Genomic DNA, 27183 nt, shown 5'->3' with positions numbered 1-27183 from the left:
TTTAATCCCAAACTTTTATCTTGGGGATAAAGAAGAAAGAATTTAAAACAAAAAACTATTCTTTCTTGCCTGTTATATACTTTGGAAATTTTATTTCCTTCCCTCATTGGGTAGTGCTGGGAGGAGTGGAGGCGGGGGTGGGGGGTGAACATTCGCCCCCTGTCTTATGTCTTGATTTGCTTATGTCTGGGGATGGGTGGGATTATGTTGCAGTCAACTACTGGCCAAATTGTACTAAGGGACTCCCTTCACCTAAATGAGTCATTGTGACCTCCACCCCTGTCGGCTCTTTGCGGGCTTCTGCTGGACATTTGAATTTCAGTACATAGAGGCAGCACATAGAGGTCGACACTGAAAGCCCATCTTTGAAAAGAGAAAAGGTCTCTAAAGAGAGGTAGCTGTTGACTTGCTGATGTATTTCTTTCCCATTCCTTTTTTAAAGAACAAAGCACTAAATAAAACCTCCTTTTTTTTTTTTTTTTTTTTTTTTTTTTTTTAATAGTATCAGGTTTTAAAAAAGATTCATTTTATTTGGCAAGGCCTGTGCATCATCTTCTCTATAATCTCTATCACCTGTGTCCATTCAATAGGTTTGTTCAGAAATTAAAATGCTATTACAAACTCTAGCGTGAAAAGAAAGTGCTTTTTCAAATGTAAATGTGACTGCCTGCTTTCAAAACAGATAAAGCTTCTTAAAGAAATTCTAAGATTCATGATTTTATTTGTTTTTTTATTATTCTGATCATCATTTTTTTGTTCTGATGCAGGCTAACTGGTACTCCAAACGTCTCCTCCTTGCTGGGATCTACAAATCGACTGAGGTCTTTATGCTGCAGGATAAGTCCGAAGAGTTCCGAGAGACATGGATCTTTTTGGACAACAGGTTCAATAATGTGGCGTTCCTTGGAAAAAATGTGAAAAAGGTAAGATGAATTTATAAATTATTTTTTCTATGATTACCATTATTTTAGTGTAACTTGCTATTTTTACCAACTAAAAACCAAATCAACTTTGTTCCACAGGTCCAAATCCCCTATATATCAAGTTTCAAGTCTGTAGACCAAAAATTGACAGTTTGGTAGACCATTCTGCACACAAACAAACAGACAGACAAGATCACTTTTATATATAGAGATAATGGAAAAGAATTATAATGTCACAGCATATAGTTTAAATTCTCATGCTGGGATACTCCTAATATGAAGGGGATATGCTCAATATTTTTAATGTGACAGTCATAGTAAAAAAAAAAAAAAAAATGATATATGAACAAAAATGTTTCAATTCAGTTTGTCAGATTTCTTTATTCCTGGAGTTTCCGAGCAGTAAAAACAATAAAACAGGAGTATCGCAAGTACTAGATAAAATTCAGTTGTGACACTCTTTTAAAGGTTAAAGGTTCCGTCCTCAGTGTGGGTAATACAAAGAATATGATTGTGATTACTTAAGATTTCTACTCAGTCATGGCTGACGGAACGAGAGTATGTTATCCTTTTGGATTAAAATAAAGGATTCTGTTCTAAAAAACATGCAAATTCCTGAGTTTGACAAAAAGGTCTCTGAGTTTGACAAGATAGACCTGTAGAAGGTCGGAGGTTACATCAGCTGTAATGTAATGCAAATAACACCTAAAATGAGAACAGTAGTGTGAATAATCCAAATAATACAAATCAACCCAAGTTCAATGAATAAATCTAAAAAAAAAAAAAAATGAAACTAGTGTTATTTTTTTCCTAGACAGTCATTATGCAAATAAATACTGCTCGCATTCTGTATTTTTAGTGCTGCAATTTTGCTAACAAATGAAAGGAAAGAGTTGAGTGTGATATTGAATGTGTTAAGAATTCTGGGTAAAGTTTACATGCCACAACCTAGAAACAAAATGGCTGACTGAGTTTGAGTTTTATGCAAAAACGGAAACTGGGTGAAACTGAACCAAAACACAAAGCTGGTATAGAAACTGAAGCTGATGATTCCACTGTGAACATTCAGTTTATTGAAAACACATAGATGATGACAAAAAAAAAAACCTACAGTGTCGATACGGTACATCTGAAATTCTATTTTCTTACCTTCAAGAATTTATGTAGAGAGAGTTGGGTTAAATAAATTTTGCATAACGTTATGCTGCATAGCATTCAGTTATTCTTTTTAATATACTTTTCTTTTGTGATGTACAGTCTTGTGTAATTATTTACAAAGTGCTAATTTATTAGAGGTGGTACCAATTCGAAAGAAGAATTCAGGATACTATAACCTATACAATTGAAAAAGGGTTTCTTAAAAATGTAACCACATGGTGGACTGAGCAACGTCAAGTGGCCTTGCTTGCTGGGTTAGAAAGCGGTCAGCGTCTGAGTGGTCCTTTTGACACAAGTTGAGGGGATTTTACACAGTGATGATGATGATGGAAAGAAGAAATCTGTTTTCTTAACAGATAATAAAAATGACTCCCCCCCACACGCAAAAAAAAAGCAAAGACAGACAGTGAATTTGAGGCCAGTTTTCAATTGTGTGGGATTTAGTGTACCAAATTCATCTTTTAAATTGGTATCACTCTAATACATTAGCACTCAAGAATTTTTTTCTAAATAAAACTAGCAATGATGCCTGGGATTGAATAATGACCAAATGTGTCACACCTCCATATTTTTATTGTCATCAAAATCGGTGAAATCACCCCTTTTTTAATCAAATCTGCACTAATTGGAGATCCATCATGGTGCACCAGGAAGAAGTTTCACACGCCTCCCCACAGAGACTTGTAGTCTATATTTCACTGTAGAGAACCTACTGTGTATTTTATAAAATTATTTTTATTTATAATGGCTCAAATTTAAGTTTAAAATGCAAAAGTTATTGATCATGGTTCAATTGTTCTCTAAACAGAAACATTAATTTCAAACACACCCTTGTCATATCAAAGAAGTTAGTGTTGATTTTCTATGCCTGGCCTTTTCGAGTATGCAGTGATAATGGCTTGAATTTAAGTTTTAGTATCCTGTTTCAATTATGCTTTAAGCAGAAACATTCATTTCGAACATGCCCCTGTCATATCAAAAAAACCTTCTGTTGATTTTATTTGCTGGGCATTTCTGCTTGCGTGATAATAAAACTTCTAAAATGCACTTGGGAGGTAAGGCTGTGAAAGGTGCTACAATCAAAATCGCCTGTTCTTTTTCATTGAATTTTTTCGATTATCAACACTGCCAGGAATATAAAGTATGTTTGTGTGAAATTTCATAAAAATCGGCCCGGCCATTTTGGAGCCCATAAGGAACAAACACGCACACACACACACACACACACACACACACAAAGTTCCTTTTATATAATAGAGGAGATAAAAATTTTCTTTTGAATAAAATAGTTTTTTTTTTAAATAATTAACACTTTCGTTTTTTTATTTCATTTCAGTTTCACTTAGCTTGTTTTAGTGAGCGCACTGGTTTCTTATTTCATTTCAATTAGTTCCATTTTTATATAAAACTCTCAGCCAGCCATTTTGTTTTCAGGCTGTGACTTATAAACTTTACTGAATATAGTGCTAATGATGAATTTGCATTTTCATGACCATATATTATATTTTCATTTGTTTGTAGTGTAAAAGTACAGCAAAGGCAGTGGCAAACAATGTCTGGGGAATCTCCTTGATGGTAAGTATGGTCAAGGTTGATAATAAACACATTAACTTTTTTATATTTATTACTTCCTGGATCAGGGGTCAGCAACTCAATCGACCCTGTGGCCCAGATTGCATTATAATGAGGAGTTGCAGGCCTGACGAAGGTCATTAATGAAAAACCAAGGAAAATTACATACGCAGACCACTGTCAATCTAAATATTTAAGACCATAATTAATATAATCATTGAGAAATCAGAAAAACTAAAGGAAATCTAAAATTAAAATAAAAAAAAAACACATAACAAAACTTAGTTTTTTTTCAAGGAATATTAAAATACTTCAAACTGAAAAAAATCACTTAAAGCGAAATGGATGAATTATGATGTGTATGTTTGAAACTGTTATTGAAAAGATAAAAACATGGCCCATTAAAAGATTCCAGCAATTAACGTAGGGTAGGTGACAAGGGTAAGCAATGGAGATTCATTATTGAAGGAATGAAATAGAAAGCCGACTGAGACAAGACTGTTCCTTTGAAACTGTCCCCGCCTAATGTCTGTTGCCGGTCAGTCGGTTAAATTGGCTTTATGTTTAATTTTGTCATTTTCTTACACAAAAATGGAGGTTGTTGGGTTTTGATCTTTTTTTTTTTAAGTCATGATATTTAAATTCTGTTGAGTGAATCAAAGGACAATAGCAGCAGGCTTTTTGTTCAATTCAAAAGCCTCATCTCTAATGTTAAAAAGTAGAATCATTGGTAATCAGACTTGTGGCCAGTTAAAATATCTTTATGGTCCAGAGGTTGCCGATCCTTGTCCTAAATAATGGTCATACAAATTTCCACTCCTCTCCTTGCACAGTGTTTTCTTAGTTTTTATTATCATTTCTCTTCTGAAGAGAGTTAGACGAAATGGCCTTTTTAAGAGTTTTATTATTTTTTCCATTGTTTTTCTTCCCTCTTTTCATTGATAAAATGTTTCCTCTAAAATTCATCCCATCTTTCTGTTGTACCAAGAATCTGTTTACATAGATACTTAAGTGTAAAGAGAGAAAAGGAATGCTATATTTAAATAAAAGGACTGAAGCAGCAGCAGTATAAGTGGAGGACACAAATGAATGAGGATGACATAAATGAATAACATAAATAAAGAAGAAAAGGAAACATATCCATATATTGTTGATTTCAAACTATGTAATGTATAGACTGATATCGTCCTAATAAATAAATAAGTATATTTTACTTTTGATATTCTCCAAATATATAAGAAAACAGTTTTAAAAAAAGTTAATTATTTAGCATTTTCTTTTGCTGCTATACTGAGATTTAGCAAAAGAAAATTCAGGCTAAAATCAGCAGTATTGAGATCATGCTGCTGCAATCACAGCTACATTGGACTGGTCACATCTCCAGGATAGGAGACCACCACCTTCCCAAAATCACCTTGTGTGGCAAACTTTCCACTGACCATGAAGGAGCATCAAAGAAATAGTCCAAAGACTGACTGAAGAAATCTGCCAGTAACAACCATTGCAGTGGACTGAGGTGTTTGATGGCACACCATCCATCAAGCAGTCTTCTTCTCCAAGAACCCTAGGCAAACTTGTCTGGAGGACAGAAGACTCAGAAGAAAGGAACGCTAACTAGCCCCAGCTCCAAACCCAGCTCGACCCTAACCTGCAGCTGTTGCGGGCGAGCCTGCTTACCTCGCATTGGACTGATCAGCCATGAGCATGTCTGCAGAAAACATGGACAGGCTCCTTCCTAGATCTTCGTTCAAGAAGCCAAGCCATGATGATGATACTGAGATATACGGTAGGGTGCTACTTTTCTTGGATTACTCCACTTACCCTTGATTCATGCATTCTAATGTTGAATGTTTAGCAAGGAGATATCAAGTATCATTTTAAGTTTTTAGTATGAATCTACTGAGGGACAAACCTCCATTTCCCAGCCCATTAACAAACACTACTCAGATTTACTCTCAAGGAGGCCGTCCTTTCAGCAGGTGCAAAATACTAAGGCTGCCGTGTTGCCATTTGGTGAATAGTCTACACAATGCAATAGATTCTGATGGGGCTTTTCGATGCCATATTAGAAGGAATTGCTACGGCTTTTCATTTCCATTGGTCTTCAGAAGCCTTCATTCTTTATTTATTCTCTTCCCTATTCTCTCTTTCTCTCTCTCCCTCCCCCCTGCTCTAAAAACAACTCTGCTGACCTCTACCACAAACTCCTCAACCTTATGAAAAATTTCAACAAACAAAACAAAACAAAATTCAGTACACCACCTTCTTCCAACCTAGACCCCCCCTACAAGGCCTTCTCTAATATTGGGTCTATGTTCCAACCTTCCTGTTATGGGAGACCACACCTGACCTGTTGTTCTTGTGTGAAACTGGTATTGGCTCAACTGTTTCCTTAACTGATTTCTTCATCAAAGATTATTCTAACTTGACTTCCAAATCCGACCCTCAAGCTAGATATGAACATGAAATATATGACTACATTAAGGAAGACTTCCCCTGTGGTAGGGACATCTCCAAAGAAAACCCTAAACTTCCCTACATGTGCTTCCAAGTAGCGCTTACTTAGAACATAGCATTTATATTTGCACTCTACTGTGTGACCCCACAATAATAGAGTTGGTGTCTTTGAGAGTAACACCGAGAAATTTGATCACACTCTGCCTGCTTATCCCTTAGTTAACATTCACATTTCTGGAGATTTCATCAAGTCCAAAGTGGAAGAACAGAAGCTTGGTTCTCATGAGTTTTGACAAATAATAAACAAAGTCCTGAAAAGATTCATGTCCTGTATCTCAACTATCATCAATAGGCCTTAATGTGATTTTTGTCAGCATACGACTAAGCTAAACTCTTTGCTAAAAATTTTGTATCAAACTCGACCCTGTGTAGTCAAAGCCATCTACCGCCTGAAATTCTTCCAAAAATAAAATTTAAAAAAATTGAGCAACATCCGCATTTTTGTTTGTGAAGTTGCCAAACTTATCAAGAACTTTGATGCCAGCAAAGCAACTGACAATATTCCAATAATAGTACTCACAAACTGTAATTGAAACTAGTTCCCATTCTTGCGAAGTTGTTCAAACGTTGCCTAAAGGAGAAATGCTTCCCAACACCTTGGAAAACCTTGTTGATCTGCCCAGTATTTAAATATACTGAAAACCAGTTTTCAGCATCTCAGGACAGACCAATTAGTCTTCTGTGAGTTATGAGCAACTTGTGACAAGCAATATGGCTTCCGTCCTGTGAGATCTACAGCTAATGTACTGACTGTAATTTCACATCGGATCAGGGAATCTATTGATGCAGGGGTTTTTCTGTAGACAATAGCTCTTGACATATCAAAGCATTTGATAGGGTTTGACATAAAGGTCTACTTCACAAGATTTCCAGTTATGGAATATCTGGAAATGTCTTTTCACCAATCAAATCTTTTTCTCTCTGATAGATTTATACAAGATGCTGTGGATGGACAAAAGTCTGAAGCTCAAAATATCAATGCTGGCATCCCTCAAGGTTCCATCCTGAGCCTAACTTTCTTCCTGATTTTCATCAATGATCTCCCAAATCACATTCTAAGATCAGAGCACTCTTTCCTGCCTTGACAGCATTCAAAACCAGCTTCAAAAACTAGTAGATGCTGACCTCTTTCTCACAGAAGAGACGTTGCTAGTCTCTGCTTTATCATTATTTTCATTACAAGTGCTCGACTAAGCTTCAATCTATAGTCCCTCCCTCACTGCAAAACATTCACAACACACACTCGTCTAACTACAACCACTGTCAACAATTTCCCTCGCTCTGTCTTTTTTTTTTTTTTTTTACACAGTGATCACCTCTTATCAAGGCCCGGAAGCCACTCAGGGATAAGGGTTATTGCAAGTACATTACGTTAGTGTGGTGATTTGATGAAGTGTTTACTTAAGGGGGCGGTTCATTAGGAATTTGTTAACATTGGACTTGAAGACATCCAAGTTGTAGTCCGGTGGGAAGCAGGCAGACGGAACAGAGTTCCACAGGCGTGCAGTTCTAAGAAAGAAGCTTTGTTCATGGAATCCGCGTTTTGATTTAGGCACAGATATAGAGTGGGGGAAATTTTTCACAGTGGATTCAGCTAGACGGGTGTTTTTCGTGAAAGATTGGCGAGGGGGGACCAGAGATTGGAGTTCAGATGAGCACCTGCCATGGAAATAACGATAAAACAAGGATAGGCTTGTAACGTCTCTTCTGTGGGAGAGAGGTTGCAGGGTAGAGAAAAGGGCATCCCCCACTAAGCCACGAAGTCTATTTTGTACTCTGTCAAGGCAGGATAGGCTGTTTTTAGCAGCTCCTGCCCAGATATGGCAACAGTATTCCATCCTTGGACGTACTTGGCTTTTATATAGATAGAGAATTGCATCAGTAGTGAGATATCTTCTGGAGCGGTAGAAGGATCCCACCATCTTTCCAGCGACCATGGCAACAGACTTGATGTACGTGTTCCATTTCAGATCAGGAGTAAAGGTCAAACCCAGAAGCTTGTCAAAACACGGGGCCTCACCCAGACGAGAGCCATCCATTACAATTGATGCCAGATGGGGACCAGAGCGTTGATGATGTAAGGATAGGAGTTTGGTTTTGGATGCATTAAAGGTAACCAGCCACATCTTCCCCCACTGAACCACGCGCTCGAGATCAGAGGAGAGAGAATCAGAGAGAACTTTGTCTGTGCCTAAATCTAAGTGTAAATTCTATGAACAAAATTTCTTTCCTAGAACTGGCCACCTGTGGAATTCTATACTGCTGACCTGCTTTCCAGCTGACTACAAACATGGTCATCTTCAAGTCCAATGTAAACAATTTCTTGTTGAACCGTCCCCTTAAATAATCAAATTTTACCCAATTTCTACCACTAATGATCACTATGCTATTGTGTCACTGACCACCATACACTCGTTAATCCTTATCCTCAAGTGACCTTCAGGCTTTGATAAATGGTGACTCTCTTGTAAAAAATTAAAAAAAATGATGTGAAATGCACCTGTAGAAAGGCCTTATTTTCTAAAGTCATGTCTACCTTATTAATAATTTTACTATTGTACCTTATATTATTGAAACCACAACCTTCAACGAAAACATAGCAAACAGCCTTAATTCTACCATTGTTGAAGGTCCTGGATTTGACCTAAAACTATATCCGATGGTGAGGCCCCGCCTTGCGGGTCTTGGGGAGTGTGGAGCCACCCTTTAATTGCCATCGCTCCCAGGTCCACTCTGACCCGGAGTGGTAGTACCTGTTAGGGTCCCAACTATGGGTCAAATAGAATCTGACTTAAAAAAAAAATATATACTCCATTAAAAATCGTTCCTCAAAATAACTAGATTGATATGCCGTAAAACAAAAACAGCCAACCATTGTTGAAAGCAACTTAAAGGCAATTTTTTCACTAACTACTACACCAGTATGTAAGGGACGATGCAACTCATTTTCCTGGATTGCTCCACTTAGCCTTGATTTTCATTTTATAATGCTGAATGGTTATCACAGAAGTACCATTTTTTTTAGTTTTTAGCATGACTTGCTAGAGGATTAAATGCTGACTTCTCAGGCCATTAGCGAACCATTACACCAAATAATGACATAAATAAAGAACAAAACGAAAAGGTTAGTAGAGCAGTTTAAAGAGAATGGGGGGAAATAAATAAATAACATAAATAAAGAGGAAACCGAAAATGAGAGATATACATATATTGTTATTTCTGAAATGAAATGCATTAGTTGATTATTTTAGATAACGAAAAGTAAACTCACAGTAAATAAACCTTATCTTTTTGTCCTCCTCCCCTCCATTTAGCCCCCAAAGTCTCCAGGGGACGTCCTGGTGCTACCAGATCAGGCTGCCCTGTGGCTTCCTGAGACGAAATGCACCTACATTGACGTTTTTTTGTTTTCTGATCTTTTTTGTAAAACTTAATTATGTTCTGCAAAACCAAAAACAAAAATAACAGCCTATTCCCCCCCCCCTTTTTATTTTATTTTTTCCTACCTTACTCCCGGTCCTGGATATGACCTTAAACTACATCCGATGGTGAGGTCCAGCTTACGGGCTTGGGGAGTGTGGAGCCACCTCTTAATTGCCATTGCTCCCAGGTCCACCCTGACCCGGAGTGGTAGTACCTGTTAGGGTCCCAACTATGGGTTAAATAGAAACAGATTTTAAAAAGGAAAAGAAACAACAAAAAAAGAAAGAAAAAGAAAACAAATATATTCTATTAAATTATCTATTTATTTATTTATTTTTTTGCCCTGTCGGTAGGGCATGAGAACAAACCAACTGTCCCCCTGCAGAGGGTAAAAATCCCTCAATGGGGCAACCAGTTAGCCGTGGGTTGCTACCCGTAAAGTCTTAGGACGTGATCCTGGTGATTGAGTGAACCTAAACCAGGATACATAGAAGTTTAGGCACCGCAACACATTACTTTGGCCCTTACTTCGATTAGACGGGCGGTCGGAGAGGCCCGATCCGACCAATCGGCCAGTCACGCCAAGCCCCACCATATATTGCCCATTCCAAAAACCCACTACTAATACAACACATCCCCCCTCTCCCACAAATAACCCTACTCCCTAATATATGATGGAAAGCGGTGGCTGAGGGTCAATCGATTAGGTGTGAATATCGATGACGAGGCTGTAAACCCCTCAGGATTGCTACAGATCCCATAGCAATATCAAGAGAGAACAGATAATCATTATGATACCACCAAAGTCGGTTATATCATCATTGTATCCCTGTAGAGGCTGGGCGAATGGGTTTCCCCCCAGGCTCTTCCCAAATAGGACTCCGAGGTGGGTGGGGAACAAAGATGACGAAAAAAGAAAACAAAATATATGGCTTATTCCTCCCAAAACACACCCAACCACCCAAAGAGAACCCACTCTGATGTCTCTGACATCAGTAGCTCTGACGAAGAGACGATAAAACCAAGGAACTCAACATTCGTAGTAATAGAATCAATGGAGGAAACTCCTTTGAGCAAACTATCACCTTTTAAAATTGAAAAAAATCTTAAAACTCTAAAACCAAAGTCTATTAAAAAACAATTTAACGGCAGCCTACTAATAGAAACCCATAACGAAGAACAAACTAAAGAAATATTGAAACTAAAATTATTTGAAAACATCAAAGTCAAATGCTACAGACATCCAACCCTAAATACCTGCAAAGGAGTAGTGAAAAGCCACGAACTTGCACTTTGTCCCTTGGAGGAAATCCGGACAAACTTACAGAAACAGAATGTGTTAGATGTTCGCAGAGTTCAAATTAAAAAAAACGGTGAGAAAATCGATACCAATACATATATACTAACTTTCGATTCCCTCACCATACCCAAAGAAGTGAAAGTCGGATATATGAAAATAAATGTAGAAATTTATATTCCAAACCCCCTCCAATGCTTCAAGTGCCAGAAGTTTGGACACCATCAAGATCGGTGCACACGATTACCAGTGTGTGGAAGATGTGGAGAAAGTGGCCCACACATTGACTGCAGAAAAGATTTCAAGTGTGCCAACTGCCTGGGAAACCATGGCGCTGGCTCTAGATATTGCGAAATATGGAAAAGAGAAAAAGAAGTGACCAAACTAAAACATATAAAGAATATATCCTACCCAGAGGCCAGGAAAATCATCGAAACTAAAACATATGCAGATGCAACAAAAAAAACTAATCCAATCAACAATCAAAATGGTCATATACATGTAACGGATACAACTGACAAGAAAATTGATGTCCTAAGCAAACTAATAAAGGAAATGAAAGAACTATTAGAAGAAATGAGGAAAATGAATAGTGCAATGTCTGCAACCAATCCAAGGATAATATTAAGTAAAGACACTACTGAACCACAAAAAGAAACAAAACCACAAACCATTTCTACAAAAACAACCGAACAACCATCAAACACATCACAAGCCAGAAAAGAATAAAAAATCCCCCCAGACAAAAAAAAAAACAAACAAAAACAGGAAAAGAAAGATCCCGATCTATATCTCGAACAGGGACTCGGACAGAAAATAGATTTGAGGGATTGGAGACGATGGAAGTTGAACACAATTCCAAATGATGAACAAAATATTACAATGGAATATCAGAGGGATAAAAGCAAACCAAAATGAACTCACATTATTAATAACAAATATGAGCCCAGCACTTGTCTGTCTACAGGAGACCTTTCTGAAAGAAAATAATACCATCAACATAAAACACTACACATCTTACAACTACATAAATAAAGATACGGACAGAGCTTCTGGAGGCACATCAATACTTGTGAAGAATGAAGTCCCTCAAAGACAAATAAATATAAACACAAACTTGCAAGCAATTGCAGTTTCAGTGACTCTACATAGAACTATAACACTTTGCTCAATATACATCCCTCCAAAAGATACAATCAACGAAACTGAGATAACTCAATTAATAAAACAACTCCCTAAACCCTTTTTTCTACTAGGAGATCTCAACAGTCACAATGTAATATGGGGAAGTAAAGAAACAAATAAAAAAGGAAAAGAAATAGAAAACATAATAAATAAAAAATAATCTATGCCTCCTTAATAATCAAAACTACACCTATATGTACCCAGCAACAGGTACTTTCACCGCCATTGACCTTACCTTATGTGATCCTTCCATATATATGGACTATGACTGGAAAGTACACAATGACACCTGTGGGAGTGATCATTTCCCAATCATCCTGGAAAGTCTAAGTACTAGCACTGAACAAAAAACACCCAAATGGAACCTACATAAAGCGGATTGGGAAGACTTCCAGGAACAGTGCAAAAACCAATTAATTATCGAAAAGAATGATGAAGATGACCATTTGAACTACTTCATTAAAACACTCACAAACATAGCAAATAATACCATACCGAAAACAACCAAAACCAACAATCACAACAAACCTTGGTTCACAAAAGAATGCAGAAAAGCCATCAGAGCTCGACGAGCTGCCCTGAGAAAATTCGAAAAGTATCCAACAAGCGAAAATCTGGATTTCTTCAAAAACAACAGAGCAAAAGCCAGACGAATCATAAAGGAATCCAAAAGAACAACCTGGAGAAATTATATATCCAAAATTAATGTGAATACCAAGGCGAAAACAGTTTGGAACATGATGAGGAAAATAGAAGGAAAGTGTAGTAGTACACCAATATCCCACATCTCTAAAGGCAACAAAATATACACCGATCAAAAAGACATTTCCAATAACCTGGCAGATAATTTATCAAAAATTTCATCATGTGACAGACAAACAGAGAAATTCAAAAAGATTAGAGAAAAGGAAGAGAAAAAGAAAATTCTATTTAAATCACAAAATACTGAAAAATACAACCAACCTCTTACCTTGCCTGAATTAAAAGAATCGCTAACCAAATCCCATGACACAGCTACAGGGCCCGATGAAATTCCATATGAAATCCTCAAAAAACTTCCAGAAGCCTCAATGAAATACCTACTTGAAATTTTCAATATTATATGGTCCAGTGGAAACGTACCCGAGACCTGGAAAGAGGCCACAATAATACCAATCCCCAAATCTGAAAACTCAAACATCCAATCCCAATCAAGTAACGTCTCAGATCCATTGAATTTCAGGCCAATAGCTCTAACAAGCTGCATTTGTAAGACCATGGAAAGGATTATAAACAAAAGACTAATCTGGTTCCTGGAAACAGAGAATCTTATTACAGAATTTCAAACAGGATTCAGGAAAAACCGAAGTTCAATAGACCACATAGTCAGACTTGAAACCTTCATCAGAGAAGCCTTTGTAAGGAAAGAAGATTTAACAGCAGTGTTTTTTGACATGGAAAAAGCCTACGATACTGTGTGGAAGTGCGGTGTTACAAGGGATCTGAAGGCGCTTGGACTAAAAGGCAGAATGCCAATTTTTATTGAAAATTTTTTTTAAAATAGACGGTTCAGAATAAAGGTTGGCACAGCTCTCTCGGACTTGAAAGAACAAGAGAATGGAGTACCTCAAGGGAGTATACTGTCAGTGACCCTGTTCAGTATCCGAATTAACAACATTGTAAAAAACCTTAACCCTGGGGTAGATTGCTCCCTATATGTGGATGACTTCCTAATATGCTGTAGATCTAGATATATATCTATAATAGAAAGGAAGCTTCAATTGTGCTTAAACAAAGTAATGAGATGGACGGAAGAGAATGGATTTAGATTCTCCAAAAGAAAAACGAAATGCATGCATTTCTGCAAACTAAAGAACATGCATAATGATCCTGTCCTAACCATGGAAGGAATGCCCATACCAGTTACTGACCAGTACAAATTCTTAGGGATTTTATTTGACAAAAAGTTAACATTCATCCCACACATAAACTATCTGAAAAAAAAATGTAACAAAGCTGTAAATCTTTTGAGAGTGGTAGCACATACCGATTGGGGTGCAGACAGGGAAACACTCCTTAAACTTTACAGAGCACTAGTCCGCTCAAAGCTAGACTACGGTTGTTTCATATATGGATCAACCCGAACATCATATATAAAAAGCCTAGACCCTATTCACCATACTGGCCTAAGATTGGCCCTAGGAGCATACAGAACTTCCCCCGTGAATAGTCTATACACGGAAGCACACGAACCCCCACTAGATCTAAGGCGAGAAAAGTTAGCCCTTCAATATTTACTGAAACTGAAGTCTTGCCCAAACAACCCTGCATACCAATGTACCTTCTATCCTAAATATGAAGAACTCTTTAACATGAGAAGAAAAACTATCAAAACGTTCGGGCTCCGAATGAAGGAAAGCATTGAAGAATCGAAAATTCCAATCTCCAGCATTCACAACTTCATACTGCCTAAAACACCCCCATGGACCATGAAACAAGTTGAAATAAAACTCAACCTAAACAAAAAGTCCAAATCTACCACAAACCCTATTGAATACCACGACGAACTTCAACATTTAAAATTACAATATTCAGACTACACCTTTATCTACACAGACGGGTCTAAAAGCAACAATCACACTGGATGTGCAGCAACGTACCATAAAACCACAATGAAGAGAAATCTTCAAAATGAAGCATCTATATTCACTGCAGAGACTATAGCTATCGATCTAGCACTCAACATAATTTCAGAGGAAACCACCAAAAACTTCATCATTCTCACAGATTCTCTATCAGTCCTATTATCTATACAAAATCAAAAACAAGAAAATCCACTAACAACAAAATTAATAGAAAAAATCAATATCCTTTCAACTACTAAAAACATTATTCTTGTCTGGATCCCCAGCCATGTGGGGATCAAAGGCAATGACAGGGCAGATACAGCTGCAAAAAGATCTTCTCACCTTCCAACTGACAATTTTAAGATTCCACATACTGATCTTAGACCCCAGATAAAAGCATACATACAGAAAAAATGGCAACTGCGGTGGAGTCAGCAAGAGGGCAACAAATTATACTCAATCAAACCTGAACTTAAGGAACGATGTCCGGACATCAAGAGATCACGCCGAGAAGATGTGATACTGACTCGGCTGCGCATAGGGCACACCAACTTTACTCATTCTTATATACTAAATGGAGAATCGGCGCCAGAGTGCATCCCATGCCAGGAGACACTCACAGTAAAACATATCCTAGTTGGGTGTGATGACCTTGCCCCAACTAGAAAATTATATTATACAGAAAGCAATATGGAAGACCTTTTTGAAAAGGTCAACTCAGCAAATATTCTAGCATACCTAAGGAAAGTAAATTTATATAAGAAAATTTAAGGAAATTTAAAGTCATCCAAATATACACATCCATGTATAAATACAACATTTAATTTCTTAGTTCAATTTTATAAAAAAAGGGAGGAAAGGCTGAAAAAGTCATTCCCCCCCTCCCAATAAAAAAAGTTTAAAAAAAAAAAAAAAAGGACTCCGGCATTAAATGACCACATAGGTTGATATGCCGTAAAACCAATCAATCAATCAATCAATCAACCAGGGGACGTCAAATCCTGGTGAAAATGAACAAACGGTGCAGTTTTAGGCCTTAACATATGTAAATTTGAGTTCTGCACCATGCAAAAAAAGAAACAACTAAGTTCATCATTTGCCCCCCCCCCCCCAACTCCATTTAGCCCCAAAAGTTCTCAAGGCCTTAACATATTTAAATTTGAGTTCAGCACCATCCAAAACTGCTAAATAGACATACACAGAATATTTTGGACAAATATGGTAAAATGATCCCAAAAATGAAGTGTTTTTATTAGCCCTAAGAGAGCCCCCAGGGCACACACAAGAGTTATCGCAAAGTATAGACAAACAAAATCATATAGAAATCAGTTAGTTACAACTTTTCAGAAATCCAAGGCATCAATTTTTTTTAATAAGTACAAAAGTGCCAATTTGAGCCATTTTAACCTGAAAGGCACCCCTGAAGGGGCAACCAGAATTTTCCCAGAAAATTCGTTCTGTTACTTTTTTACTCATATTATGTTTAATGTTTGTGCAAAATTTTTTTAAATTCCAAGGCGTAGTTATTGAGAAAAGTGTGGACAGACGAACAGACAAGGGTGGATTTACAGGTCCACCCTCCTTTTGTCAGGGGACCAAAGAAAATTTTGTTAATTTCAAACTGTAATGTATGTTCTCATGTACAATGTACCAACATTGACCCAACATGTTGTCTAATCTATATAAATAAAATGGTAGGTGTATCTGTAAATATTTAACGGATAAACATTTAAACTACTGATCACATCACATAACACTGAAATTAACAGAAATTAGTAATCATACACCAAGGATGGTTTATAACAAGTAAAATCTTTATTTGGACGGATGAATAACGCATGCAGAAATGTCAGCGAGGTAAAATGCAAAAGTTCATTTCAACTTGTCGACATATTTCTATTACTTTTGCGCATGTGTAAATTCATTCATAGATTGAAGTGGTTTAATTTTAAATCTTTATTATCTATCTGTCGATAGCTTAAATGGTAGGGAATGCAGCTGGAGTGCTAAATGTTTTGGTTTCGATTCTAGCTGATGGCATCCAAATCATTTTTTTTTTTTTTTTAAGTTTTTCAATCAGTGCTCTCTCTCTATCTATCATATATATATATATATATATATATATATATATATATATATATATATATATATATATAATAAATATGTAATCTGTATAAATTAAAATGTATTTAAGCATATTTTACTACCGGACAACTGGTGCTATCAGATCAGGTTGTCTGAAGATATTGGCTTCCTGAGACGAAATGCACCTAACATTGATGCTTTTTGTTTTTCTACGTCCTTTTGCAAAACTTAATTATGTTCTGCAAAACTAAAAACAACCCACCTTTTTCCTTTTTCCATCTTCCCATTTCCCCTTTCTCTTTCTAGCTCTCCCACTTCCTGACTGGTTTCCTAACCTAAAATGTACCAAACATTAATACTGTAACCCCTTTTCTCTCTCCCATTGCAAAACTCATTCATGTTCTGCAGGTGAGGGAACAAAAACGATAAAATCCACTATAAAGTAACCAAACCATAATGCTACAAACAAGTGATTGAAGATACAACCAAACAAAACCAAACTACTGGACAAGGCTGGGCACACACACCCCTACCACTAGTTATTAAATAAAATAAGTATATTTTACTTTTGATAATTTTTAAGAGTTTGATAGTTATTCCCAAATGATGTAGCACAAGATGGTGGCAGAAAAATTTAAAGACAATCAAGAATGTAGAAACAATTAAAGAATATATATTCATTTGTACCTGCATTGTTTTGAAAATTTGGAGATGAAAATTGATAATTTGTATTATTTTGATTACTATTTCATCTTGGTATTTTAACAATGTTTCCATTGATGTAACCTTTTATGCAACTACCTGAGCGATCCACGGGCATCTCTTTAAATTTGGAGGTTGAAGGTCCTTACTGCAGATAAGAATTACGTAAAAGTTAACAGCTTCTACTGGGTCATGGCTGACGGAATAAGAATAATCTATCCCTGTAGATTAAATAATTAGTTCAGTTTAAAATTCAATATAAGTTACTTAGTTTGACATGGACATTCACAAATTCAAAAAGATGCACCAAGAAAATTTTTATGCTACATTAGTTGAAACGCGAAAATAATAACGGAGATTAGAATAGTAATTTGAATAATACAAAATAGCTATATTGTTTTTGGCTCGATCTGATCATCTTGTAAACTAGTATGTTAGGAATCAAATACTGTTGATTGTTTTGTTTTGATAAAAAAAATTTGGTGAGCCTTTAGCAGGTTCAGCTAAGCAAAATAAATTCCTGACTTTTTTTCTCCACCCGTTTTGCTTCACCCTTTTCTTTCTTTTTACTTTATTTTCGTTTTTCTTTCCTTTCTTTAATCCCTCAACATTTTTCTTTCTCTTTTTCTTTCCTTTTTTCCTTTCTTTCCTTTTCTTTCTTATCTTTCTTTCCTTTTCTTTCTTATCTTTCTTTCCTTTTCTTTCCTTTTCTTTCTTTCCTTTTCTTTCCTTTCTCACCTTTTCTCTTTCTTTCTCGTTATTTCTCTTTTTCTTTCCTTTCCATTTTTTCCTTCCGTCCTTTCCTTTTCTTTTTTTATATGCTTTATTTTCTTCCCTTTCTTTGCTCCCCTTTATTGCCTTTCCTTTCTTCTCCTTTTCTTTTTCTTTATTTTCTTTCTTTCCTTTTAATTTGTTTGCTTTCTTTTCCCTTAAAAGTATATTTACATAAAAGTGGAAAGTGAATTTCACAAAATCATTCTTTATAAAACATTTACAAAATCAGGTCATACGACCAATTTACAATTAAAAAAGTAATATAGTGTTTATTAACCAATCAGAATGCTTCAGGCACAATTTATCAAAACAAGTGTCTCCACTTTGATTAAAAGAACAGTTCATTAACAAAAAGCTCCAGATGCAAAAATCAAGATATAATGCAATTCAAATAATAAAAATTGCCATTTGGGCTATTAAGTGATGAAATATAGTACTGTTTTCTTTCCTGTTTTTTCCTTTCTTTAAAAGCTATGGCTACATAAAAATGAGACGGGGAAATCACATAAAACCATTGTCTACAACTATGTCCACCTAACCAGGTTACATGACCAATTGGCAATGAAAAATAATCTAGTATTTATTAGCCAATCAGAACGTTTCTCAAGTAATTTTAAAAATATGTTTATGAGTTTCTCCACTATAATGAAAAGAAAAACAGCTTGTTAACAAAATTTTGCAGAGAGTCAAGATTTGATAGAATCAATGTCATTTCGGACCAATATGATCTCATTGCCATGGTCAGGCACCCACATACCAATGTCAGCACCACAATTTTACAGCTTAAAAAATGCACGCACACACATGCAGCAATGAACACTAAAAGAAAATTAAATCTTTTTTTCTTCTTAAAACTATAAGTGGAAAGGGGAATTTCACCGAACCATTCTTTTACAAAAACATCCACAAAATCAGGTCACATGACCAATTTACGCTTAAAAAGTAATCTGGTGTCTATTAACTAATCAGAATGCTTCCTGCATAATTTATTAAGATAAGTCTTTTCACTTCAATGGAAAAAAAGAACGGTTTGTTAACCAAAAGTTCCAGATGCAGGGAGTCAATGTTATCGGACCGATATAGTCCCATTTCCATGGTTAGACACATACACACACTAATGTCAACAATTTTACAGTTTCAAAATAACATGCATGCTCGCATGCAGACACACTATTGATAGGACGATTCCAATATTTTACCAATTCAGATACAATTACCAATTTCTTTACTAAATTCCCGATTCCAATTCTTTATAGACCTCTTAATATTTACCTATAGAGTCAGTATTTTTTCCTGATTACTGTAAAAACATGCATTAAATGTGCAGATATTTTCTCATGGTTAAAAACACACTTGCTGGGGATGGTCTAGAGATTTTAGTTTACTGGTAGTTAAAAATCAATAAATATTTAATATTGCTTCCAACAATGGAAGATTTTGCTTTAGACAAAATCAAGTAAGAAAGGCAATCAAAAGAATCGTTCTTGGTATCAGAAAATAAGCACAAATTTTTTTAATACCGATTCTGATACCCCTGAAAATTCTGATTTTTCTAATTCCCAATTCTAATTCCGATTAATTGTCCCAACACTAATACACACACAGCAAAATTCCATGGTTTTATGTACATGAAAGGAAACTAGTATCTTAAGAAAATTTCCGTCATTGCAGTACTCATGCAAAAAGAATTTCAAAACTTACCTGACAGATATAACCGGTGAACCAAGTGCAAGAGATATAATCAATTATACTGATGGACAGTTAGAATCTTAAAATTAATTATTTTTTGCATAAAATCTATATAAATAAAGCTGTAGATGTATGTATGTATGTGTGTGTCTGAAAATTTAACCACTAAACTCTTTAACTACTGGTCACATGATACTGAAATTAATAGGAAATAGTAATCATACACCAAGGATGGTTTATAACGAGTAAAATCTTTGTTTGGATGGATGAATAAAGCATACAGAAATATATCAGCAAGTTGAAATACAAAGTATTCATTTGAACTTGCCAACATATTTCTATTTTGTGTATGCGCAAATTTATTCATAGTTTGAAGTGGTTTGATTTTAAATCTTTCTTATCTATCTGTCAATAGCTCAAACGGTAGGGAATGCAGCTGGAGCACCAAATGTTTTGGTTTCAATTCTAGCTGATGGTACCCAAATCATTTTTAAAAACTCTTTTGAAACCAGTACTATATATTAGGTACAATATAATATTCAATAGTGAATTGGCTCTGAAATAATAAATATGAAATCTGCACGAATTAAAATATATTTAAGCGTATTTTATGACTGATCAAAGCTGGATGCCCCCCCCCCCGCCTGTAATAAGTAAAATGTTATTGTTATTGTTTCACTGTTTTTAATTTGTTTTTAGTATTATAATTGGAATTTCATAGATTGATTAGTGTGGTTGTGGTCCCTTTTAAGAATTTCATTAAATCCATACAAAATCGCTGATCCATTAGGGATCCCATGAGCCTACAAGAATACTTTAGGGGTCCCGTAAGCTTACAAAACACAATCCTCATGTAACTTTGGTCTCTCTGTACAGGAGTTGTCTGGAAAACTTAACATGAGGATAACTCGCCTTTAAAAGTAAGCCTTAACCAAATAATCAAAATAACATTGTATTCAAAGCTGAAATAAAATTCCTCTAGCACTGCCATAAACTAACTCCTACAAAGAAAGATGCATCTTTTTTTAGTGATGCTACCTCAAATAACAAAACTTAGTTGAATACTCCACCAGACGAGATGAATTGTTCATATTATTTGAATCATTCAAACTACTGTTCTCGTCTTGAGTGTTATTCACACAACATTTCAGTTGATGTAACTTCAACCTTCTTCAAGTGTATCTTGTCAAACTCAGAAATCTGCACAGAATTTCGAACAGAACCCTTTATTTAATCCACAGGCGTAGCATAGCATGCTCTTGTTCTGTCAGCCGTGACTGGATAGAAGTCTGAAGTAATTTTCAGTTATATTTTTAGTGCTGCCCACACCAAGGATTCAACCTCCAGAAGAGTGTAACTTACAGCTGATTTTACCAGGTACCTTATCCACTGTAGCACGGGTCCTTACATTCGAAATTCTATACAGATTCCCTGAGTTCGCCAAAGATGCACCTAAAGAAGATCGGAGATTTCATCGGCCAAAACATAGTGAAAAAACACTCAAGATGAGAACAGTCTGAATAATCCAAATATGAATTATTAATCATCGTCTCAAAAATTCAGAAATAAGATTTTTGTCTGGAAATCTGACAAAACCATGAAATGACCACAGTAAAGATGAGCATAGTCAATTAGAGAGGAAAATTGATCTTCTTTACTCACTCAATACTTGAGAGGTAGAGGAGAATCTTGATTGAACATTTGGATATTTATGTATCCTGTAAAGAATTCAAGTGTTAATCCCAGAAAGGTGGATCTTTGATTTCTGTTAGTTGTAAAATAAATGCATATGGCTTCCATTTTTTTCCACTATTATGGTCAATGTTGCTTAGATTACAGTTAACTGCATTATGACACAAGCCTCAGATAGCTATCACAAACAAAGCCTTCCACCTACACGTAGGTACATTGGTGTGACGCTGGAGCACTACCTTCTCATCAAATGACCTGGATGAACTGAGCACTAAACGATTCTTTTGTTGCTGCTGAAAGTCTTTGAACACAACTTTGATGTCAGATAGAAGTTTATCACTTAGTGGAACCTCTAGTTTGGATGAGACGTGTTTCACAACTTCGTCGAAGTCTGGCTCTTTGTCGAATCGAGATCTCTTGCAGTTCTTGAAAATCTCAATGAGAGCAATGTTTGTCATGGCATTCATTATGATTGTGTATCGAAAATAAAATAAAATGTGAGATGTTCAAAAATTGAAAATGAGAAAAATGGAAATATTCAATTATAATGGATGAATTTTTTCTGGTTCACAGCCAATATTTGACTGAAAATAGCTTAAAAAAGGGTAAAATAAGGATTTTCTAGAAAACAGTGCAATTTCATGGTTTTCTGATGCCAGATTTGGATTCTGCACCCCCCCCCCCCCAAAAAAAAAAAACATAGGAAAAGTGGTCTGGATGATGAAATTTGAGTAAGAATGACAAGAATTATCTGGATTAATGGTTTAAACGGTCATTGTGGGTTGTCCAAAATTACGGAAAAATGGACAAGTTCAATTTTTTTCAGTATGTTAGAATTGAAATGGTTCCAAGAGTGATTTTTTTTTTTTTCACCCAATTGGATTATGATAGCTTTCTATGTCTAGATTCTTATTTGTGAAGCATGAGAAATTTCATCTCAGAGGAGGGGGGGATGTAATCTTTTTTTAAAATATACCGTGCGGGGGCAAATTTGAGGCTTTATTTCATGGAAAAAAAATGCTCATTTTATGGTAAATTTTGTGACCCACCCCACCCCAAAAAAAAAAAAAAAAAAAAAAAAAAAAAACAGGTCAAAAACTTGTTCATATGTTCCATTTTTTTTTATGATGAAATAATTTTATGGCATTTGATATTATCTAGGGGGCTTATAGGACATATTTAGGGGTTTCTGGAAGAAATTTGGAGCCATTCTTCAGGTGCACCCAAATTTAATTTGTAAAATCACTGTAGTCGCAATTTTGCAAAAATTTGAAATTCATAAACTTCCAACGGGCATATCTTGAGAAATAATTGGAGTTAGAAAACAAATGAGCCCATTTTTTTTTGCAACCTCAGACTCTGCACTATTCAAATATATAGGTTTCATGATTTAAGGAAGTTGCTAAAAATCCATATGTCCCCTTGCCAGCTCACTGTGTTACGATTTAAAAACCAACAACTATTAACTGTTAACTGAACACCGCTTAACCCAAGATAAATTCTGTGTTTTGCAGTGTGGTTTTTGTCCAAAATTTACCCTGTATAAAAACAAAAGTAAAAAAAATCTGTATGATGTATGTACCATGATGAAACGAAAATATCATATTCCAGAAATCATGTAAATTGACCAAGTAGTTTTATTTTTAACTTAAATCAAATTTTATGAGTAACAGAAGAGTGACTATCTTGTCTGTCATTTCGAAAGTAAACTAAAAAAGAAAAACAAAGGAAGATAACTCGATGTTGTAATGCCTATGAATTCTCATTAATCCCTTAAAAATTACTTTATGAAAAATAAAATTATTCAATCAATTTATGTAATTTTTATAATATGATGCTTTTGTTTTGTCACAGGTATATACATCATATTAATTTTTCTCTATTTTTGTTTTTAATATGGGATAATTTTGGATGAAAATCTGCTGTTTGTATTGCATTCTATATTGTTTGCCTAAGTTAAACTTCAATTAATATACATGATTATTATTCCTTTTCTTCAAAAGTTGTTGCTTCATTTCAGCTTTTTGCACTTCAAACACAATTCCTATTTTTTTTTTCTTTTGGGGATAAGTCAGTGCAAGTCCCTAACTCTTCTCCCACACCCCAAGAAAAAACAAAAATAAAGAAAAATCTCTACGGTGTATGTACCACCCATGATGGAAAGAAAATATCGTACACTAAAAGTCATATAAATTCATTAGGTAGTTTCATTCTTATAAAGGAAATCATTTTTAGTGATTAATGGGAATTCGTAAGTATTACCGTGATGTTACAAGATTGATTTTAAACTCTTTTTCTGAAGAGTTATTTTAAGGGGGAGTTAACCAGTGATGAATTAGAGTTTTTCTAATGCCCTCCTCTCCCCATTTTAATACAGTAGAACCTTGAGATACAGTGGCCCTACGATATGTTTTTTTTTTTTTTTTTTTTCAGGTTACGATGTAGAATACAATGTTTTTCTGGACTTTGGTTATGGTATTTGCTCCACCTTACAGTGCTATTTATAATGTTATTTGATTATATACATGTGTATTATATACTGTATTGTATTTTGCTAATAATTTTTAATGCTGTATCCTGGGGTTATACGGGAATGATTTTCTAAAATCTTGCAAAAGTTTGAATTTTTTTTTAAATTATCTCCATTGCCTTTCAAATTATGTGCAAAGTAGCGTCAAGAAATCGTTGATCATCGTTTAGCCATAAAATTTTCTTTTCTTTTTTCTAAAATAAAACTAACTGATCAATGTACATGGTTTTTGGTGCACAATATTTTCTTTTCACCATGGGTACATATACTAAAGATTTTTCAGTGCGTCTGCAGATTTGAAACGAATGCATTACAAGTAAAAACACTATTACATACTTATCTGTAATGTTGAAATTAGTGTAAATTCCAAAAATGACAAAAAATAATCCAGTAGAAAAATAATTACAAGCAAAAATAAAATTTATCGAATTATCGAGTTTTATTGTATGCATTCATGTGGAACAGTTCTTTGTAGCCAATTCTGTTTGACAAACTGACTTACCTCCCTTGTTTTCAATTAAAATCGACCATTTCAAAATACAAAATGTCGACCGGTAGTATGATGTAAAACTAGATCTAACATCTTATAATAGATGATTGGGGGGGGGGGAATTTATACTAATTTCATTATGACAAGTGTAAGTGTTTTTACTTGAAATGCATTTGTTTCAGAAGCACCAATTTTTTTTTTGGGGGGGGGGTATGGACTTGCACCTAAAATTCCACACAATATTTGTGAATTCCATCATTCCGGAGTGATTAAAAAAAAATTTTTTTTGTTTTTACTTGCAGATACAAAACATACTTGGTGTGAACAGTCGAGCAAGATAACTGAGCATTATGAAGGCATCCTGGTTGTTAGGTGCTTTTCCTCCCATAGAATCAAGTTAGAGTTAGTCGTGTGATTCCTACCAGTAGACATTTCAGTTGTTGCCTAATTAAACAAAAAACAAAAATATCTTTATGATGTACGTAGCTGTCACAGAACAAAAATGTCACATCCCAAAAAGCATGTAAATTGATTAAGTAGGATTTTTTATATATAGAAAATCATAATTTTTGCCATTTTTAGCAATTAATAGTAATTTATAGTCAGTACAAGACTGGTTTCGATCTCTATTTCTGTCTCTGTAGTTCAAATTGAGTTGTCTTCCTTTATTTATTAAATATGACATAGCAAAACATACCATCTTTTGCTTTCTCATAAAATTTGATTTTCTTAGTAAAAAAAAAACTACTTGATCAATTTGATTTTTGGATTGTGACATTTTTATTCCATGATGGCTACATGCATCATAAAGATTTTTCTGTGTGTTCTTCTGTTTAATTAGGTTGAATTCTGGAGAACACCCAACTTTTCTCATTCTATTTGATTCTTACCTAAACAATTACAAACTAAGCAAAGAAAATAATGTCAAATTAGGCTTGGGATCAAAATTTTCAGGGTAACATTGTTAAATTGAAAAAGGTAAGATTTGCGGTAAAATTTTACTTTTTGCCTGTGTCAACAGAAAAAGTTTCTCTTTCTCTTTTTCTCCCCCATACAATTACATGCTATCATCTTAGAAATAAGTGAAAAAAGTAAAAAATGAACAAAATATTTCGGGCTTTATGTCATGTAGTTATGGAAAAGTAAAGAATAGGTTTGTAAAATGTATAATGTTCAGAGTTCTTAACCACATAGTGTAGGACAGAATGAATAACTATTTTGTTTTGGTCACAATTTTGGGCACGCAAAACAAAAATTACTACTCTTTCTCTCCTACTTTATCTGCTCAAGAATTTCTGTTGAATTTGTACGTCCGTATTAATAATAATCATCTCTTTTACGTACGTCAACAAAAAAAAAAATTCTGCTCAGTAAGACCAGTTGCAGACATACATTGAAGTAGAGGAAAAGGGAGTATTTCAGTGCTAAAGGGCTGCATAGGAACATATTGCATCTGTTGATCAAGAAAGAGGGAGGCACAGAAGTTGGCAGTGAAAATATATAATTAGGGCAAACCATCAAATATTTGTCAGTTCAGGAAATGCGTTTGCCTTTACTGCTTAAATCAAATTTAGGTTATGCTGGTTTTTGTCTACATCTAGGTTTTAAATAACAGTTTAAAATGATATAATAAATAAAATGATGATATAATAATAGATAAAATGATGATATAATAATAGATAAATGATGATATTCAATGATAAATGATGATATAATAATAGTTAAAATGATGATATTCAATAATAACTCAAATAATGTAAGGGAGATAAGTTACAAAAGTTTATCTCTCTTACATTATATGAGCCATTCTTTAAAATTGTCACCTTTGTAACAATCTTCCTACCCCAAAATAATTTTTTAACTGAACCAAAGACATTTTGAAAAGAAAATACAAATTAGTTAGGCAGAATCAATGCGCCAGATGTGATGCTGTTTAGGTCTAAATTCTAAAATCTGACAAAATAACTTAATGAATATATATATATATATATATATATATATATATATATATATATATATATATGATTTAATAACTTTTGCTCAACTAGTCCTGAGGTGGTGGGGTGGGAATCACATTGCACTGGAACATCTTAAAGAAAGGTACTAGTGCTTAATTTTGCATTATTTATCCCATCCATTTGAGTATTTCTGTTTGATAATAAAATATTGCAAAAAAAAAAAAAACTGATTTATTTTACTTCTTTTGAAACTATTTTACAAGCATTTATTCATATAAAATATAACCTTGCATATTTCTTCAACTCTCCTAAACACTGTCAGTCTAACAGTGTGCAACCACGTTCTTCCTCGCTAGCGCAACAACAATTGTCGACTCTAACACTGTTTCCGTGGTCTTCTCTTATGTCTTCTCTTCTAGCCATGTCATCAGCTTTCACATTAGTAACTGCCGAGGAGACACACAGTGGTTCACAAGTATAAAAAATAAACCTATCAGTTGGGCTCAAGTGTGTGTAACACCATCATGGGAAATGACCCTCTAAACGCTAACGTCCACATCTTAGTCGTTTGTAGAGGTGTTT

General features: G+C 34.9%; 1 protein-coding gene across 1 annotated transcript in view; it reads left to right on the top strand.

Annotated features, from left to right (window-relative positions):
• The window catches only part of LOC145277922 (ubiquinone biosynthesis protein COQ9, mitochondrial-like), an 88542-nt gene extending 62641 nt beyond the window's left edge, over positions 1 to 25901 (top strand). Inside the window, exons 7-9 of the mRNA XM_080129990.1 lie at positions 768 to 923; positions 3603 to 3656; positions 24946 to 25901. Of these exons, the coding sequence (XP_079986116.1) occupies positions 768 to 923; positions 3603 to 3656; positions 24946 to 24984 (249 nt within the window). The 3' untranslated portion in view covers positions 24985 to 25901. The remainder of the gene's footprint in view (positions 1 to 767; positions 924 to 3602; positions 3657 to 24945) is intronic.
• The last annotated feature ends 1282 nt before the right edge of the window (positions 25902 to 27183 follow it).

The sequence above is a fragment of the Euprymna scolopes genome, chromosome 6 (genome assembly GCF_053919585.1).
Source record: "Euprymna scolopes isolate OS-2025 chromosome 6, ASM5391958v1, whole genome shotgun sequence".
NCBI lineage: Eukaryota > Metazoa > Mollusca > Cephalopoda > Sepiida > Sepiolidae > Euprymna > Euprymna scolopes.
Note: the sequence above shows the minus strand (reverse complement) of the source record. Positions and strands in the feature narration are given on the sequence as shown.